Source organism: Taudactylus pleione, unplaced genomic scaffold (genome assembly GCF_031769625.1).
Source record: "Taudactylus pleione unplaced genomic scaffold, aTauple2 ptg000042l, whole genome shotgun sequence".
Lineage (NCBI taxonomy): Eukaryota > Metazoa > Chordata > Amphibia > Anura > Myobatrachidae > Taudactylus > Taudactylus pleione.
In genome coordinates this window covers 1,723,493-1,742,310 of record NW_028284444.1, presented here as the reverse complement: position 1 = coordinate 1,742,310, position 18,818 = coordinate 1,723,493, and the positions used below count along the sequence as shown (strand labels likewise).

General features: G+C 46.3%; 1 protein-coding gene across 2 annotated transcripts in view; it reads right to left on the bottom strand.

Moving 5' to 3' along the window:
• The window catches only part of TTLL10 (tubulin tyrosine ligase like 10), a 133,919-nt gene that overhangs the window by 35,678 nt on the left and 79,423 nt on the right, over positions 1–18,818 (bottom strand). For both annotated transcript variants that reach the window (XM_088460081.1, XM_088460090.1), the window contains exon 6: positions 13,672–13,849. In XM_088460081.1, the coding sequence (XP_088316207.1) occupies positions 13,672–13,849 (178 nt within the window). The remainder of the gene's footprint in view (positions 1–13,671; positions 13,850–18,818) is intronic.

The following is an 18,818-nucleotide window of genomic DNA, read 5'->3' as shown; positions in this document are numbered from 1 at the left end:
TTGACTGGTAGTTGGCTGTACCAACCTAACGGGGGGCAGTATCACCACCTAAACGGATGGGAAGTCAAGATGGGGGTGAGCGTTACCTTTTGTTGATGACATGATTTACATGGTTATGTGTATGCACTCTGGGCGATCTACGCCTGCTATGCCTTTTGTTGTTTGTGTGTGGGCATAGCAGATTTGGCTGATTTCTGGCCGTCCTTTCTTTGCCACCATACATCCTTAAATAAATAATAATTATTATTGCTCCAATAAATCGCCATCAAGTTATCTGCCAAATCCACGTCTCAGTGTCTTTATTTTATGTTAGTATGATAAGTGGTTTGCACACATGACAACACCTCATCCGATAGAAGGTTTAGAGAAACCGAAAGATTGCATAAGAAAAGAGGTGTTTTAAACCTCTAGGATGGGGGCAGGCATGTATGCAAATTACTTGTTGGAGTTAGCCTATGGCAAGCAGTGGCGGGTTTGTAACAGGAACATTATATAAAGGGCTAGAAGTGTGGGCCAAAGCCTCTTTGTTCCAGATTCCCCACCCTCCCTCCCCTATAAATTTTGGGATGTTGTGGGTTTGGTTTTGGGTGGTGGGAAAGAACGGCAAGTCACCAGTCCGGGTGCAATTATGATTTAAGGGCGCTCCCTTCGTTGACTGGTAGTTGGCTGTACCAACTTAACGGGGGGCAGTATCACCACCTAAATGGGTGGGAAGTCAAGATGGGGGTGAGCGTTACCTTTTGTTGATGACATGATTTACATGGTTATGTGTATGCACTCTGGGCGATCTACGCCTGCTATGCCTTTTGTTGTTTGTGTGTGGGCATAGCAGATTTGGCTGATTTCTGGCCGTCCTTTCTTTGCCACCATACATCCTTAAATGAATAATAAATAAATAATTATTATTATTGCTCCAATAAATTGCCATCAAGTTATCTGCCAAATCCACGTCTCAGTGTCTTTATTTTATGTTAGTATGATAAGTGGTTTGCACACATGACAACACCTCATCCGATAGAAGGTTTAATAAAGATTATTTGATATCTAAGGTTTAGTACATGATAAGCTAACCATGGGCCTGATTCAGAGCCGCTCGTAAGCGGCCGCTCGTTCGCTCCGAGCGATGTTTGCCCAACTGCGCATGCGAACGGATCGTTGTACGCATGCGCGAACCAGTCAGTGCGGTCGAAATTCATGTGCTCGCAAAATAGCGAATGCCTGATAATTTGAGTGACAGAAAGAGGCGTATGTGGGTGGTAACAGGGGAAGGTGCTTGAAAACGGGGAGTGGAGATCCGAACGCAGGCGTGCTTAAAGGTCAAAACGGGCGTTTTATGGGTGTGCATAATTAAAACAGCAGCGTCATTGACCATGTCACTGGGTTATTTTATAGCCAGAACTGCTCGCAAAATTGTGGTAGCAAAAACCAGCCACAAGAATAGCGAGCAGTTCATACGCTGGTCGATGTACTCGATTAATCTAATAAATAGCGGACATGACGTAGGATGCGAGCGGCCAGGGGGCGTAGTTTTCCAAAAAACGACCGCAAGTTTTGTTCGCTCGTTCAGACCTAGAGGCGTGAACGGTTCAAATAGCCACCCCTATTTTCTGGACGAGCGAGCGTTAATTGCGTCCAGCTCTGAATCAGGCCCCATGTTTGGTATCGTACTGATCTACTCTGTCTCAACAGCTTTCCGGTGTCATCGGTGAGAAGATCGCAACATGCATTCTCAACTTATGGACTGTAGAGAGTTAAAACACCAAAATGTACTTTGTAATGTTAGCAGCTTAGATTTGCATGCGGTGGGAAAAAGGAGACAAAAGGCTGTTGGAGGCTGATCTGTGTCCATTTGAATCGACCTGTTAAATGTCCTGTAACAGATGCACCCGCACTGGGAACCAATGGAACCATGCCAAACTTTTCTATTGTGTTGCTTATCCCTGTAAGGGTATAAATGTGCGTACCGACTCCAATCTGGAGTCTTCTTGCTGATGATGGAGGTTTCTTGTTGATGCCGGTAACTGGTCCCAGTGCGCGTGCGTATGTATAACTGTACCTTGGGTCTGTATAATTTCTTTGCCCTAAATTGTCTTTAGATCACAGCGTGTAACGTACTGTTTTTATGTTGAATAATAACCTTTGTGCTTTGGAAACACATTTCTCAAAGTCTGAAGGCATTTATTTATTGTATGACTGCATACGCAAATAGCGTAAATTTTAGAAGGTATAGGCAGGATTTAGAAGGTATAGGCAGGAGCGTATAGAGGTTTAAATCCAGTATCCTAAAAAGGGATTAGGACCTCATTCAGAGTCAGTCGTAAGCAGCCGCTCGGTCGTACGCCTAACGACTGAGAAACTGAAAAAGGAAGCAATCGCACTGCCGGTCGGTCGCAGCCCATATGTGAACAATGCACCTCCTCTAGCTAGCGAGTGATAGCAGCTAGCGATCGAGTCAATCGTTGTCAGTCGTTGTCTGTTTATTGTATGTTAATTTTCTTCTGATGGTTGCGGCTGCTTGTGTTGTGTTGTTCAAATGTCATTTAGTTCATGCTGATGTTTTACTGGTAGTGCGTTTGTAAATAAAAAAGATTTTAAACCCAGATTTTGGAATAATAATGTTGTGTTGTTGTTAAATGCATGTTAAAATGAACAAAAAACCACATAGAATAAGCCATCCCCATGAAATGTATTTATTCTTATTATTTGCTAATGCTAACGCAGCTGATTCAATTACAAGCCAAGTAGAAGTGTTATTAGCTTCAACAAACGATTATTAGCTGCTTGCATTGTGTGGCTCAAAATAGAAACATAGGCCCTCATTCAGAGCCGTACGCTCTGAGCAGAGCGCACGCTCTGAATGAGGGCCGGGCTCCATTTTCATGGAGCGTCCTCCTGGACGCTCGTATAGCTGTGGGTCACCACCCACAGGCTATACGAGCGTGCTTTGTGATGGCCGCGATGGTCGAGACCATCGAAATTGCGAGCCGGAGCCTGCGGTTGAGGTTTTCAACCGCAAGCTCCGGAGTGATTTTGGCTCTATCAGAGCCAAAATCACTCCCACTGACATCACTAGTGATGTCAGTGGGCCGGCTTCTGACGGGAGGCGTTCCCGTGGGAACGCCCCGTCAGGGAGGCACGCCCCCAGCACGCCCACCAAAGGGGGCGTGCTGTCAATCAACATTGACAGCACGCCCCCTTTGATCGGACACAACGAGCGAAGGACTTTCCTTCGCTCGTCGCGTCTGGCGCATGCGCACGACGGAGCTCCCTCCGTCGTGCGCATGCTCAGTCCATAACATCGACCCACTTGCGAGCGGACAGCCGCTCGCGAGTGGGTCTGAATCAGGCCCATAAATCCTAACATCAATAATATTCGATAGTATCGATTGTACTCTGGGGCTTGCGAGAGCATGTACCCAACCTCAAGCTGTACGATCAGCCAGGCCTCGAACCTGCTCGCAGAGTGACGTTTTACTACTTCCGACCTTCTATGTCGGTTGTAGCAGGTAAATTATATACGCCCCTAAAACGCCCTGAAAACGGTGAGGAACGCCTGCGTTTTCAGACCACCACCCCCGTCAACACCCACAAACGCCATTTCATGTCAATCAACTCTCGGAAGCCGTATGATCGACAGCATTTTGGATCGCAAAGCCTCGTACGCACATACGCACAACTAACCGTGCGCATGCATGGTTTGGAAACATCGGATGCATATGAGCAAGCGCCCGCTTACGACCGACTCTGAATGAGGTCCTTAACTACTACAAAACCAACATATCTGTGACATAGGTAAACCATTCAAAACTTTGCTCCATCTAGGCCTCTGCACCAATCTGGCCTCAGCCTCTTGCAGACCTCTTCACCAGAGTGAGCACCACTGTGCTTATAGGCCATTTGCTCTTATACTATGTCTGTCAACTTTACATATTTCTCTTTTGTATTTCCCCAAGGTTTATCATATCTCCACGTATTGCTTATCCCACCCATTTCAACCTATGTAGTGTGCTCAAGATGGCTACCTCGTATTGTACATGGATAGGATGCACAATCTGTGGAATGAATGATGCTATGATGATACTGTATTTTGTATATTATATTCTGCCCAATGGTAATTGATAAGTATCGCTTCTCCCGCCCGTTGTAAGCTTTGTAGTGCGCCCAAGATGGCTATCTTGCCTAGTACTTTCTTGGGTCGAATGAACAATCCTTCTAACTGATGATTCTGTGGGCCCAAGATGGCTGCTTCCTTTGTATTATGGGCTTGATTCAGATTTGATCGCAATGCTGCCTTCGCACGCAGCCGGCCGATGTTTGCATTCTGCGCATGCATACAAGAGGTAGTGAGTACTCACTGCGTGCAGGAAGTTTAGCAACTTCTGCGGCAGGGTCATATCAACCACAAGTGTGCATGCAGCTCCGATGTTACTTGATGTTGCCGATGATTTTGCATACTTGTACAATAGTACGGAGGTGAGAAGAGAGTATCGGGGAGGCATTATGTAGTGCTGGGCGTCTGCATCTTAAGCTGCGACGGCATTGCGAATGATTCATTAGTATATTTTCGCAGCAGCCGGTTGCGTGCGCAACGCAGAATAGCAATCCAAGCTGAATCAGGCCCTATGGGGGTCATTCAGACCCACTCGCGAGCGGCAGTACGCTCGCAAGTGGGTCGATGGTCCCCACTGCGCATGCGCACAACGGAGGGAGCTACGTCGTGCGCATGCGCGAGACCCGGCGAGCAAAGGACTTTCCATCGCTCCGGCTCTCGCACCAAAGGGGGCGTGCTGTCGATGTTGATTGACAGCACGCCCCCTTTGCTGGGCGTGCCGGGGGCATGCCTGCCAGACGGAGGCGTTCCTGTCTGAAGCCGGCCCCACTGACATCACTAGTGATGTCAGTGGGAGTGATTTTGGCTCTGATAGAGCCAAAATCACTCCTGGGCTTGTGGTTGAGAAACCCGACCACAGAGTTTCACTCGCAAGTCCGATGGTCGCGATGGTCTTGTTGCACGCTCGTATATGCTGTGGGTGGTGACCCACAGCTATACGAGCGTCCAGGAGGACGCTCCATATTAATGGAGGAGGGCCCTGATTCAGAGCGAGCGCTCTGGTCAGAGCGTCCGGCTCTGAATCAGGCCCTATGTTTTTTGTCCTGCAGATGTAATGCACTTTTAGTGTTTTTGGAGAAAAACACTATATAAATAAATAAATAATAATAATGATATGAATTATTATTATCATTAATAATAATAATAATTATATTATTATTATTATCAAAAGCAGCAAAAAGTGTAATCATTTTTCCACTGTTTAATCGTCTTTTATGTTGATTTCCCCAGGCAAAGGACTGGAGAAAAGGGCTTTTGTATGTTTAATGAATAGACCCCTGAGTTCTGAAGTAAGCTAATACCCTCCTTTTCCAATCTCTCTCAGCTGCTAACTAGTAAGGGCAGTAGTAAGAACAGGCCTGGTGAGAGGGGGGACAAAGGAGACACTTGTACCAGGCCCCGAGATTCTGAGGGGCCCAGAGATTCTGAGGGGCCACGAACCCTCAGGAATTTCGGGAGCCCAGTTCATGTGTCCCCCTTGACTCTGCAGACAGCTACCTGCTGTGTACGCAGGGCACCCGGCATGACAATTGTGGCTAGATCCTCCCGACTAGTCCCGACAAACACAGGGAGGCCGGACCGGTGCAGCGTGCATAACGTCATGACGTTGCGCCGCTGAATCAGACCGAGGAGCCGTCGGGTGTGAGAGCTGCCAGAGAAGACTGAAAAATACAGGCAAGCGAAGCAGGTAAGTGTTGGCCGAGGCCGGGCTGGGCTAGAGAGTCACCGGTTGGGTGGTGGGGAGCTACAGATGAAGGGGGTGACAGACTCGGGCTGGGGAAGTGGGGGACATGTGACGGGCTGGGGAAGAAGGGGAGATGTGACAGGGGCTGGGGAAGAGGGGGAGATGTGACAGGAGCTGGGGAAAAGGAGGAGATGTGACAGGGGCTGGGGAAGAGGGGAAGATGTGACAGGGGAGCTGGGGAAGAAAGGGAGATGTGACAGGGGCTGGGGAAGAGGGGGAGATGTGACAGGAGCTGGGGAAAAGGAGGAGATGTGACAGGAGCTGGGGAAAAGGAGGAGATGTGACAGGGGCTGGGGAAGAGAGGGAGATGTGACAGAGGCTGGGGAAGAGGAGAAGATGTGACAGGGGCATGGGAAGAGGAGGAGATGTGACAGGGGCATGGGAAGAGAGGGATATGTGACAGGGGCTGGGGAAGAGGAGAAGATGTGACAGGGGCATGGGAAGAGGAGGAGATGTGACAGGGGCTGGGGAAGAGGGGGAGATGTGACAGGGGCTGGGGAAGAGGGGGATATGTGACGGGCTGGGGAAGAGGGGGATATGTGACAGGGGCTGGGGAAGAGGAGAAGATGTGACAGGGGCATGGGAAGAGGAGGAGATGTGACAGGGGCTGGGGAAGAGGGGGAGATGTGACAGGGGCTGGGGAAGAGGGGGAGATAAGACAGACACAGGGGCTGTGTGTGATGGACTTGGGAAGATGGGTGTGTGACACAGGGGCTGGGGAAGAGGGGTGTGTGACACAGGGGCTGGGGAAGAGGGGTGTGTGACACAGGGGCTGGGGAAGAGGGGTGTGTGACTGACACAGGGGCTGAGGAAGAGGGGGGGTGTGAGATCCACAGGGGCTGGGGAAGAGGGGGGGTGTGACTGACACAGGGGCTGAGGAAGAGGGGTGTGTGACTGACACAGGGGCTGGGGAAGAGGGCGGGTGTGACTGACACGGGGCTGGGGAAGAGGGGGGTGTGACTGACACAGGGCTGGGGAAGAGGGGGGGTGTGACTGACACAGGGGCTGAGGAAGAGGGGGGGTGTGACTGACACAGGGGCTGGGAAGAGGGGTTTGTGACAGACACGGGCTGGGAAGAGGGATGCGTGTGTGACAAGCATGGATATGGACTAGGAGAGGGTATAGGGAGAGCCAAAAACATGAGTGTACCAGGTCCCAAGATTTCTGTTGCCAGCCCTGAGTAAGAACTAAAGTAGTCATGATTTGTATGTACAGTATAAAAGGCAGGACAGTGCTGGAAATAGAAGAAAATATTCAGATAACTTTATTAATTGTCAAAGAAATATAACTGTAGTATGAACACCAGAGGGAGCTGTTGTAATAGGAAATGTGATTCCAAAACCTATTTGTATTAATCTTACTAAAAGCATCCTTATAGCATTGATGTAAAACATAGATTTATTTCCATACATTAGCTTTGATAAACAGCAGACATAGCAATAGCTACAGAAAATTGCAGAAAAAATATAGCATGTCCCAAGCGTCTCATGAAGAAAGAGAGAGAGAGAGTGAGAGAAAGATCAAGGACATATTTGCAAGTTATGGTGCCAGAAAAAATAGTAATATTGTAATACATGAAGAACATCATTCACAACAGATGTGATGCATAAACAATGAGTTTATATGCAAATAAACACATGTAATAGGGTATAATTTTAGACAAATGCCTTGATTTTGGCGATTCATGCCACTGCCAGCAGCACATGTAAGTACAGGGGGCATGAAATGGCTGGAAGGGCTATGGTCTGTTTTGTGTGCAAGTCACTAGGGTGCACTCTGAATTGTATAGAGGTCACAATGATGCTCTCTGTATTGTATGTTGGTTTCTGTAATGCACGTTTCGGATACAAGTAGGCAAAATAAATCTGGTTTATTCTTTATACAGGTAGGCAAAGGAATCTTTTACATTGCTAGCTAGGGAACAATTTGTTTAGTCCTGCCTATATTATCCCACTTTCCGATTTGTTTGTCAATTCACCCGTCACTGTCCCCATATATAATTATATATTTTATTTTATTATTTTCATTTGGGGAAGTGGGTGTGATCTGGGAGAGTAGACCCAGGAGAACTTTTCAAGTTTGGGACGTCTACTGGACATTACGTAGGCAAATATGATATTCCCCATACTGTACTGCAGCTGAGCTAACATTGTTTTTCAAACTGATCCATTATAACTAACTACCTGCTTTGCCTTCTGATTACTGACAGTAAGAGTACCTATATAACTGCTTAAACCATCTCTCAGCTTCTGGTTGCTTGTTATAGACAATAAGCTTCTCCTGTATTCCAGTGGTGCAAACAGTACCTCGCCCACAAAACCTTCTTTGGGGCTTATACCCATTGGTTTTTATTCCTCATAGATTAATAGTAGTAAAAGGCATATAAACAGGTCTGACATTAGAAACCAGTCTACAATGAGCTCCCGTGAGCTACTAGAACCTAACAAAATACTATCGGCAAACACAGCGGTGTTTTACCTAGCATCAGTGTGTGTGGCATTAGTTTCCCAGTTATTGAAACAGTGAGGCAGCACAAGGTCAGGATTTGGGATGTGTTTTGGTACACCAAATGTATGAATTAGAGAGGAGCGAGTTCGGATCTCAGAGATCCGAACCCATCCGAATTTCGGGGATCCAGGGTGATCCGAGCGCAGCTCGGATCTGCCTGCCTTCCCCGGATCCCTGACCCGAGGCAAAACCTTGTGACCCCTCTGTCGAGTCGCGAGGTTTTGTTTTGAGCGGGCTTAACGCTGATTGGCTGAGAGAGTCGTCTGTCACAGCTCTCAGCCAATCAGCGTTAAGCCCATTGAAAACAGCACAAAAGAGGAAAAGAAGATGGTGCCCGCCATCTCCCGCCGCCTGACACCGCCGGCACCCCCACTGGCAGAATCCCCGCTGCCGACACTCCTGCTGCCCAACATACTGAGGACACCGTCTGTGACCCCCCACACTGCCGACACTCCCACACTGAGGACACCATCAGCACCTCTGCACTGCCGACACAGTCAGCAAACCTGCACTGAGGACACCGCTGGCACCCCCACTCTGCCGACACCACCGGCACCCTGCATTGAGAACTCCCCTGCACTGCCGACACAGTCAGCAAACATGCAATGAGGACACCGCTGGCACCCCCGCTCTGCCGACACCGCCGATGCCCTTCACTGAGAACACTGCCAGCACTGCCATTCCATGTACTGAGGACACCGCCAGCAACCCCCGCATTGCCGACACAGTCAGCAAACCTGCAATGAGGACACCGCTGGCACCCCCACACTGCCGACACAGCCAGCAAACCTGCACTAAGACACCGCTGGCACCCCCGTACTGCTGACACAGCCAGCAAACCTGCACTAAAGACACCGCTGGTACCCCCACACTTCCGACACAGCCAGCAAACCTGCACTAAGACACCGCTGGCACTGCCGACACAGCCAGCAAACCTGCACTAAAGACACCGCTGGTACCCCCGCACTGCCGACACAGCCAGCAAACCTGCACCAAAGACACCGCTGGCGCCCCCGCACTGCCGACATCACCGGTACCCTTCACTAAGGACACTGCCAGCACCGCAGCACTGCCATTCCATGTACTGAGGACACTGTCAGCAACCCCGCTCTGCCGACACTGCTGTCACAGTAAGTGCACTATAGATGTATCCAACCCACACTGTATAACACACTGTATCCGTGTTGGAAATTAGAAACTGAACTGCCACATGTTAGTGCTGCCCACTGTGTCACTTAGCTTAGTCAGCCAGCTAGCTGGATGCAACCTTTTGGCCTTAACTAGATGAAGCACATAATATTGTGAGGTGTTCAAAATTGATTGGAAATTACTGGAAATAAATGTTATTGGGGTTAATTATACTGTTTAAACAAAAACAGGCCAATTTTATGTGATTTTAGCTGTTTTTATGATATTTTAAGAAAAAATCCAGATCCAAAACCAAAACACGAAAACAAAAACACGGAGGTGAAGTTTTGGCAAAACCAATCCAGATCCAAAACCAGGGTAGATCCAGATCCAAAACCAAAACCAAAACACGGGGGGTTGGCGCACATCTCTAGTATGAATGAGAAAACAGTGACTGAAAATGCAAATAATCTTCTCATTTGTCCGGTGTGTGAGACAGGTGTTGCTGCTGATCTAAGAAACTTTCCTTAATACTGTAGTCATACAAAAGCCAATGCAAATCACTTTGCAAATTTTGATAGTCACCTTTGAAGTAAAGACAACCATCAGCAGTCTCTGAATATAGGGGGTACATTTACAAATTTGGGGGTTTTCTGTGATTTTCCATTGATTTTGCAAATCTGAGATTTTCGAAAGGCAAAATCAAAATAACAATTTTAGATGCCAATAGCCAGCATTAGACCATCAGACCAAACATCAAATCCTTTTTATTAGGCATATGCGCCGATCCCCGTGTTTTGGTTTTGGATCTGTATCTCCTTCAAGGTTTTGGACCTGGATTTGGTTTTGCAAACCACCCTCAAGTGTTTTGGTCTTGGATCTGGATTTTTAAAATATTTAAATAAAAATAGATAAAAAGTTTTAAAAACAGCTAAAATCATGCAATTCATGCAAGCCAAAACCCGAAATTCGGATTTAAATCCGAATTCCGAACTGCAAAAAGATCAGAACCGCGACCCGGATTTATCCGGATTTCCTCAGGAGATTAGAACCGCGACTCGGATTTATCCGGATTCATGAAATTCGGGTGCATTCGGATTTCTGGAGAACCGAACACCACATCTCTACTTTTTATAGACAGCAATACAAACCATGGATTTACTTCTTGTCAGGTTTGTAAACCTGATAGAAGCCGCAGAAACATCACAGCTGAATAGTTACAAATAAATAAACCTGTCTGTGAGTGACGTGGAAAATCAGGAAAAAAACTGGGCTGGCACCTGTAGTCAGCCTGTAAAGAAAATATTAAAATAAACACAGTACTCACACAACGTATGTTATAGTATTTTATTTAAAATAACACATCCCAAATCCATTAATTTCATACTTACCAAATCCATGGATGACCTTCTCCTCCAAGTAGGCATCCAAAGGTTGTCTGAAAATAACAAGCAGAAAACACCGGCCCCACGGACATGCACTGTACAGTGGGCCTGATTCAGACCCGCTTGTGAGCGCACACCGCTCGCAAGTGGGTCGATGGTCCCCCACTGCGCATGCGCCCGCCGGAGCCGGCTCCGACGTGCGCATGCGCGAGACCTGGCCAGCGACGGGCGCTCCATCGCTACGGGTCCTGCACCAAAGCGTGGCAGCTGTCGATTGTGATTGATAGCTTGCCCTGTTTTGGAGGCGGGCAGTGGGGGTGGCTGGCCGAACGGAGGCGTTCCCGAAGGAACGCCTGCCATTTGGGGGCGGCCCCACTCACATCACGAGTGATGTCAGTGGGTGAGCTTCCGGCTCTATTAGAGCCGAAAGCTCACTGGAGCTTGCGGGAACGAGACCCTACCACAAGGGTTTCGTCGCAAGCCCCGATGGTCGTGACCATCGCGACCATCATCTTGCCGCTCGCTAAAGCTGTGGGTGGTCACCCACAGCTTGGCGAGCGGCCAGGAGGCCATCCTTAAAAATAAACATGGATGCCCTGATTCAGAGCGAGCGCTCTCAAAGAGCGTCCGGCTTTGAATCAGGCCCAGTGTACAGTACAAATGTGGACTGACAGGTCACTCAGGGACACTATCATACCCCACACTGTTTTATTTTTTTTTTAATTAACCATTTATTATCTGTTTTGCTTAACAAAGTCTGCACAGATTATACAGATCTCTGCAATGCTTTCAATCTTCCGCAGATTGACGGCGGATTAATTATTCTATTTGACAGTGGAGTCCATCATAAAGATGGCAATCCGAAGAGGTTTTAAACAGAGCAAAACAATGGATAAGACCATAGAAATCCAACAGACACTCAAATACAATGCTTAGTAAATACTGCATTTAGACCCTCCAAACCGCCGGAAAAATCCAGCGTTTTGGTTAGAAGTCAAACCAATGATTCTTAGTAAATTTACCCCTAGGTGTACATTTGACTAATTCTTCCTGCCGGGGCAGGTTTGAATGTGAAATTGCACAATGCTACCAAAAATGGATTATGGTGGGGGCACAGAGGCCAGTGGCCTACTCAGATAACATTCATCTAAGTCAGAGGTCAGGGAAAAGGGGTAAATTACCCCACATGGGCTAAAAATGAAAATCCTGGGGATAATGAACGGACAGCCGGGCATGGATATAAATCATTCTATAATATAGAAAGATTCATATGCATGCCCGGCTGTGCAGCAGGGAGGCTCTAAGCCGGACGCCTGCTGAGATGTTATTACCTGCGGGCGCCCGGCTCCTTCCCTGCAGCGCCGCGTTAGCCGGAGGCTGGAGTTCTCTTCTGAACTCCAGCTTCCGCCTCTCTCCATGCGCACTATGGGAGAGACGTCATGACGTCTCTCCCATAATACCGAGGAGCAGCCGGGCGGACAGGACGGCGGCGGATGCAGGAGCGAGGATTAAGGTAAGTGTTTTTTGGGGGGGTTTTTTTTGTACAAGCGGCACTACAGGGGCATTATATGGGGGCACTACTACAGGGGCATTATAAGGGGTACTACTACAGGGGCACTATATGGGGGCACTACTACAGGGGCATTATATGGGGGTACTACTACCGTGGCATAACTATGGGGGCACTACTACAGGGGCATTATATGGGGGCACTACTATATGATTTCCTTCCTTTCAAATCAAGGGGGTAACGTCGGCATATCTAAATATATTTTGGGCTAAAAGGTTAAAAAGTTCCCTGACCCCTGATCTAAGTTATAATATCTTGACCATCATGAAGTACCCACAACAGGGAATATTTTGTGGCTTTCCCTATGTAGGATGTGTGTGCTTAACTAAACTCACAAAACATTTTGAGAATATTCAGATTAAATCTACCAATACTGCCAGTCAAGAAACAAGGGCACAGTTAGCTACACCCTGATCTCCCCAAAGGGCCTATTCATCATCACTTAATTTCTACAGAAGCAGGTGAAAATTATTTTGTAGAAATTAAGTTTTCGGGCCATTCATGAAAAAGGTAATGCAGGAATATCACAGATATCTCCTGCTTACCTTACTCTCCCGGAGTGGCCCGCTGTCCTCATACATTAGTATGGATACAGAATTCTTCTAACTCCGAAAATAGAATATTTCCGGAGCTTGAATGCGGGAGCATTCGCCATCTTCAGATGATGTTTGCTCCCTCAACCCGCTCCTTCCCTATGGGAAGGAGTCCCGGGTTGTGAAGAGAGATCCTTTTGGATCCCTCCGCCCTTGTCTGACTCCTTGCTCTGGACTCCGGGGCTTTTGTGCGCCTACAGGACCTGTATGTCACGCAGGCGCACTAGTCTCACAGCTCCAAAAGGAGCAGTAAAAAGACTCAGGGAGACAGCTGATTGTCAGATCAGCTGTCTGTGCGCAGAAGCAATGATGAATAGCTTTGGGGCTCGCGTCCAGTTGAAATGTTAATTATTGGGGTCCGTTCGGACTCCAATAATTAACATAATGAGTAGAGCCCCAAGTCACAAACCCAATACTCCATAACTATTCTCCAATCATTGGGTCATCTCTTCTACACTTGAGGTGGTACTACAAAAAGAGGAACTTTGGGGGTATGTACTTGTTGTAAAGACAAAAGTGTCATTTTATGTGAAGATGACAGATCTGCAGTAAAACATAATTTACAGTAAGCAGATCAAACAGTTTCCTGAAAGAAAAGTTTTTCCATAATCTATCAGAAGCTGACTCGGTACCTTTGCACTATCCGAGCCTGTGGACATTTTGCTGGAGACAGAAGTTTCCTGGACGCAGACACCTCCACCATGGACTGTATTTGGCAGCGAAGGGTGTTGATCTGCTCTTGATTTTTCAGTAAATAGATACCACGGCCCTGATTCAGCCCAGTAGGTTTGCAGATCCATGTTTGGCCCTCTGGAAAGTGATGTAAAAGGCAAATGTGTCTCTTGTGTTCATCTTTAAACACTCACAGCAAAGAACCAGGTCTCCTAAACATGTATTTATTAACAGTTATTTATATTGTGCTTACATATTATGCAGCAATTTACAGAGACTAATTGGATCATTCACATCAAGCCCTGCCCTTTTGGAACTAACAATTTATATTCCCTATCACACAGACAAACATATACACTAGGATTAATTTTTTGACAGAAGGCAATTAACCTATCACTATGGGGTATATTTACTAAAGTGCGGGTTTTTAGAAGTGGAGATGTTGCCCATAGCAACCAATCAGATTCTAGCTAATATCTTCTAGAAGGTGCTAGATAAATGTTAAATAGAATCTGATTGGTTGCTATGGACAACATATCTGCTTCTAAAAACCCAGACTTTAGCAAATATATCCCTATGTCTTTGGAGTGTGAGAGTAAACTGGAACACCTGAAGGAAAAACTATACAAGAAATTAAAAAAATACAAACTCCACTCAGATAGGGTCATCGTGGGATTTGGTCTGTAAGGCAGCAGTGGTAACCACTCTACCACTGTGCTGCCTTTTTAAAAATGTTTTCATGTGTTTACAGGTAGTTTCACCTTGGCTTCTTGTTATGTTCTGTTATAAATACATACTGATTATTCAAGGATCAAAAAGATCTAATTAGCGTTTTACCAATATATATATATAATATCTAATAAAAAACTAATAAAAATGTGTTAATTATGATATCATTCCTGATCTTATTGTATATTCATTAACTTATAAAATAAAAAACATCCAGAATAATCTGTTTCCCAAGACACATACACTATACCAATATTGGGGATGTAGTTATTAGACCTGTGACCAAGATGACGTCGGTCTAAATCCCGATGGCTAAAGCCCGACACGGGACTTAAGATAGGCGTCGAAATACTGACGTCTATCTTAATCCCGATGCCGGAATGCAGAAGGACGCTGTATTAATATTAGGGGTGTGCACCGGCCACTTTTCGTGTTTTGTGTTTTGGTTTTGGATCTGGATCTTTCTTAGTGTTTTGGATCTGGATTGGTTTTGCCAAAACCACCCTTCCGTGTTTTGGGTTCTGGGTTTTGTGTTTTGGATCTGTATTTTTTTGAAAAAAAGCATAAAAACAGCTAAAATCACAGAATTTGTGGGTTTTTCTGCTCCTATGCTATTATTAACCTCAATAACCTTAATTTCCACTAATTTCCAGTCTATTCTGAACACCTCACACCTCACAATAGTGTTTTTATATCCAAAAGGTTGCATCGAGGTAGCTGGATGACTATGCTAAGAGATACGAGTGGGCGGCACAAACACGTGGTCCATCTAGGAGTGGCACTGCAGTGGCAGACAGCATGGCAGTTTGAAAAACTAGGCCCAAAACTATACATAATGCAAAGAAAAAAAAGAGGTGCAAGATGGAATTGTCCTTGGGCCCTCCCAGCCACCCTTATGTTGTATAAACAGGACATGCACACTTTAACAAACCAATCATTTCAGCGCTAGGGTCTGCCACACGACTGTGGCTGAAATGATTGGTTCGTTTGGGCCCCCACAAAACAAGCTGGCAATTAATCTGTCCCTGCACAAACTGGCTCTACGGAGGCAAGATGTCGTCCTCATCCACCGATTCCTCACCCTCTTCAGTGTTGTGTACATCCTCATCCTCACAGAGTATTAATTCGTCCCCGCTGGAATCCACAACCACAGGTCCCTCTGTACGTTCTGGAGGCTGGTCTCCCTGGAAGAGTTGATAATTCATTTTATGAACATCATCTTCTCCACGTTTTGTGGAAGCAACCTCCTACGCCTTTCGCTGACAAGGTTCCCGGCTGCACTAAACACTCTTTCGGAGTACACACTGGAGGGGGGGCAACTCAGGTAAAATAGAGCCAGTTTGTACAGGGACCTCCAAATTGCTTCTTTTTCCTGCCAGTACAGGTACGGACTGTCTGACATGCCTACTTGGATGCTGTAATCCTTTAACAGACAGACGCACGCTTGTCGCTGCTGCTTTGAGGATGCAAGTGCGGCTACAGCCCACACAATTCACAAAGACAGAAAAAAAATAGTTTTTTATTTTTTGGAGCACTTTGAGAGTTACACCACCCTTTAACAGACAGACGCATGCTTGTCGCTGCTGCTTTGAGGATGCAAGTGCGGCTACATCGCACACAAGTCACAAACACATTAAAAAAATAGTTTTTTATTTTTTGGAGCACTTTGAGAGTTACACCACCCTTTAACAGACAGACGCATGCTTGTCGCTGCTGCTTTGAGGATGCAAGTGCGGCTACAGCCCACACAATTCACAAAGACAGAAAAAAAAGAACAATATTTTTATTGTTTGTGTAGCACACTTTGAGGGTGTCACCACCCTTTAACAGACAGACACACGGTTGTCGCTGCTGCTTTGAGGATGCAAGTGCGGCTACAGCCCACACAATTCACAAAGACAGGAAAAAAAAGAACAATATTTTTATTGTTTGTGTAGCACACTTTGAGGGTGTCACCACCCTTTAACAGACAGACACACGGTTGTCGCTGCTGCTTTGAGGATGCAAGTGCGGCTACAGCCCACACAATTCACAAAGACAGAAAAAAAAAGAACAATATTTTTATTGTTTGTGTAGCACACTTTGAGGGTGTCACCACCCTTTAACAGACAGACGCACGCTTGTCGCAGCTGATTTAAGGATGCAGGTGCGGCTACAGCCCACACATTTCACAAAGACAGAAAAAAAAAGAACTATATTTTTATTGTTTGTGTAGCACACTTTGAGGGTGTCACCACCCTTTAACAGATAGACGCACGCTTGTCGCTGCTGCTTTGAGGATGCAGGTGGAATCTAGACGGGATTTGGAACCGGGGACACATTACCTCCATCAATTGTCTAAATCCCACTGCACTAATGGCGGATACCGGACGCACGTCTAACACCAACATAGCAGTCAAGGCCTCAGTTATACGTTTTGCTTCAGGATGACTGCTGTCGTACTTCATCCTCATCGCTAGGGACTGTTGGAGGGTCAATTGTTTAGTAAAAGTAGTGATGTTCCTACTTCCTCTCTGGGATGATGAACAACTCCCAGCAGCAGCAACAGCACTAGGAGGAAGTGGTTCTTGATCTTTCCCTATTTTATTTTTATCGGAGAAACTTTGGTCCTCCATTTATGTTATATTGATATATACGTGCGGCTAAAGCGCACACAAACACAGAAAATATTTTTTTATTTTTGCTGGAGAGTAGTGCACTTTGTGGGTTACACCACCCTTTAAGAAATGAGCCAGCCGGCTCTTTACTTATGGGACACAGGCGCACGCTTGGCGCTGCTCCTTTGTTGATGCACGTGCAGCCACAGTGCACACAATTCACAAACACAGAAAATAATTTTTTTTTTGGTTTGGACTGGAGTGTACTTTGGGGGTTACAGCACCCTTTAACGGTCAAGCCAGCCGGCCCTTTACTTATGACACAGGCGCACGCTTGGCACTACTTTGTTGATGCATATGCGGCTACTGCGCACACAATTCACAAACACAGAAAATATATTTTTTTTTGGTTTGGACTGGAGTGTACTTTGGGGGTTACAGCACCCTTTAACGGTCAAGCCAGCCGGCCCTTTACTTATGACACAGGCGCACGCTTGGCACTACTTTGTTGATGCACGTGCGGCTACTGCGCACACAATTCACAAACACACAAAAAATATTATTTTTTTAGCACTTGGGGGGAGCACCCCTGATGAACAGAGCACCCCCTGGACAACAATACAGCACCCCTTTAGGACTGGGACACTGCACAGGACTTTGGAGTGGACACAGCCCCTATGGAGAACTGACTGCACAACACAGTCCAGCCAGCCCCTATGGACTTTGAAGTAGTGGACACAGCCCCTATTAACAACAGCAGCACAGCACAACACAGCCAGCCCCTATGGACTTTGAAGTAGTGGACAACAGCAGCACAGCGCAGCACAGCACAGCACAACACTACTCTGCACTACACTACACTACACTACACAGCCCAGCCAGCCCTAACTCCCACCCTCCCTCTTCACTGTCCACAGCCGAGTGAGAAAATGGCGCCGACGCAGGTACCTTATATAGGTTCCAAAACCCGCGAGACTCGGCAGGCGGGATGATGACGTTTTGCCTCGATTTCAGATCCGAGTCAGGCGGGAAAAGTCGAGCCTGACTCGGATCTGACTCGGATCGGGAGGCTCGGGGGGGTTCGGATTTCAGAAATCCGAACCCGCTCACCCCTAGTTTGAGCCGATCCATTTCTGAGAGTTGTAATTTGAGAATGTTATGAGACATATGCAATTCTTTGAAATATACCAATTAATCTTCCCAAGCTAATGTTTCTGTTATTTATTAAAATCTACAACCATAAAAACCGCTCACCCCTAATTAAAATATATACATATATATATATATATATATATATATATATCTATCTATATATATATATACAGTCAGGTCCATAAATATTGGGACATTGACAGAATTTTCAGATTTTGGCCTCTATTCACCACCACAATGGTTTTGAAATGAAACAAACAAGATGTGCTTGAACTGCAGACTTTCAGATTTAATTTGAGGGTAATTACATCCAAATCGGGTGAATGGTGTAGGAATTACAACAGTTTCTATATATGCCTCCCACTTTTTAAGGGGCCAAAAGTAATGGGACTATCAACTCAAAAGCTATTTCATGGACAGGTGTGGGCTATTCCCTCGTTATTTCATTATCAATTAAGCAGGTAAAAGGTCTGGAGTTGATTCTAGGTGTGACATTTGCATTTGGAATCAGTTGCTGTCGACTCTCAATATGAGATTCAAAGAGATGTCACTATCAGTGAAGCAAGCCATCATTAGGCTGAAAAAATCAAAACAAACCCATCAGAGAGATAGCAAAAACATTAGGTGTG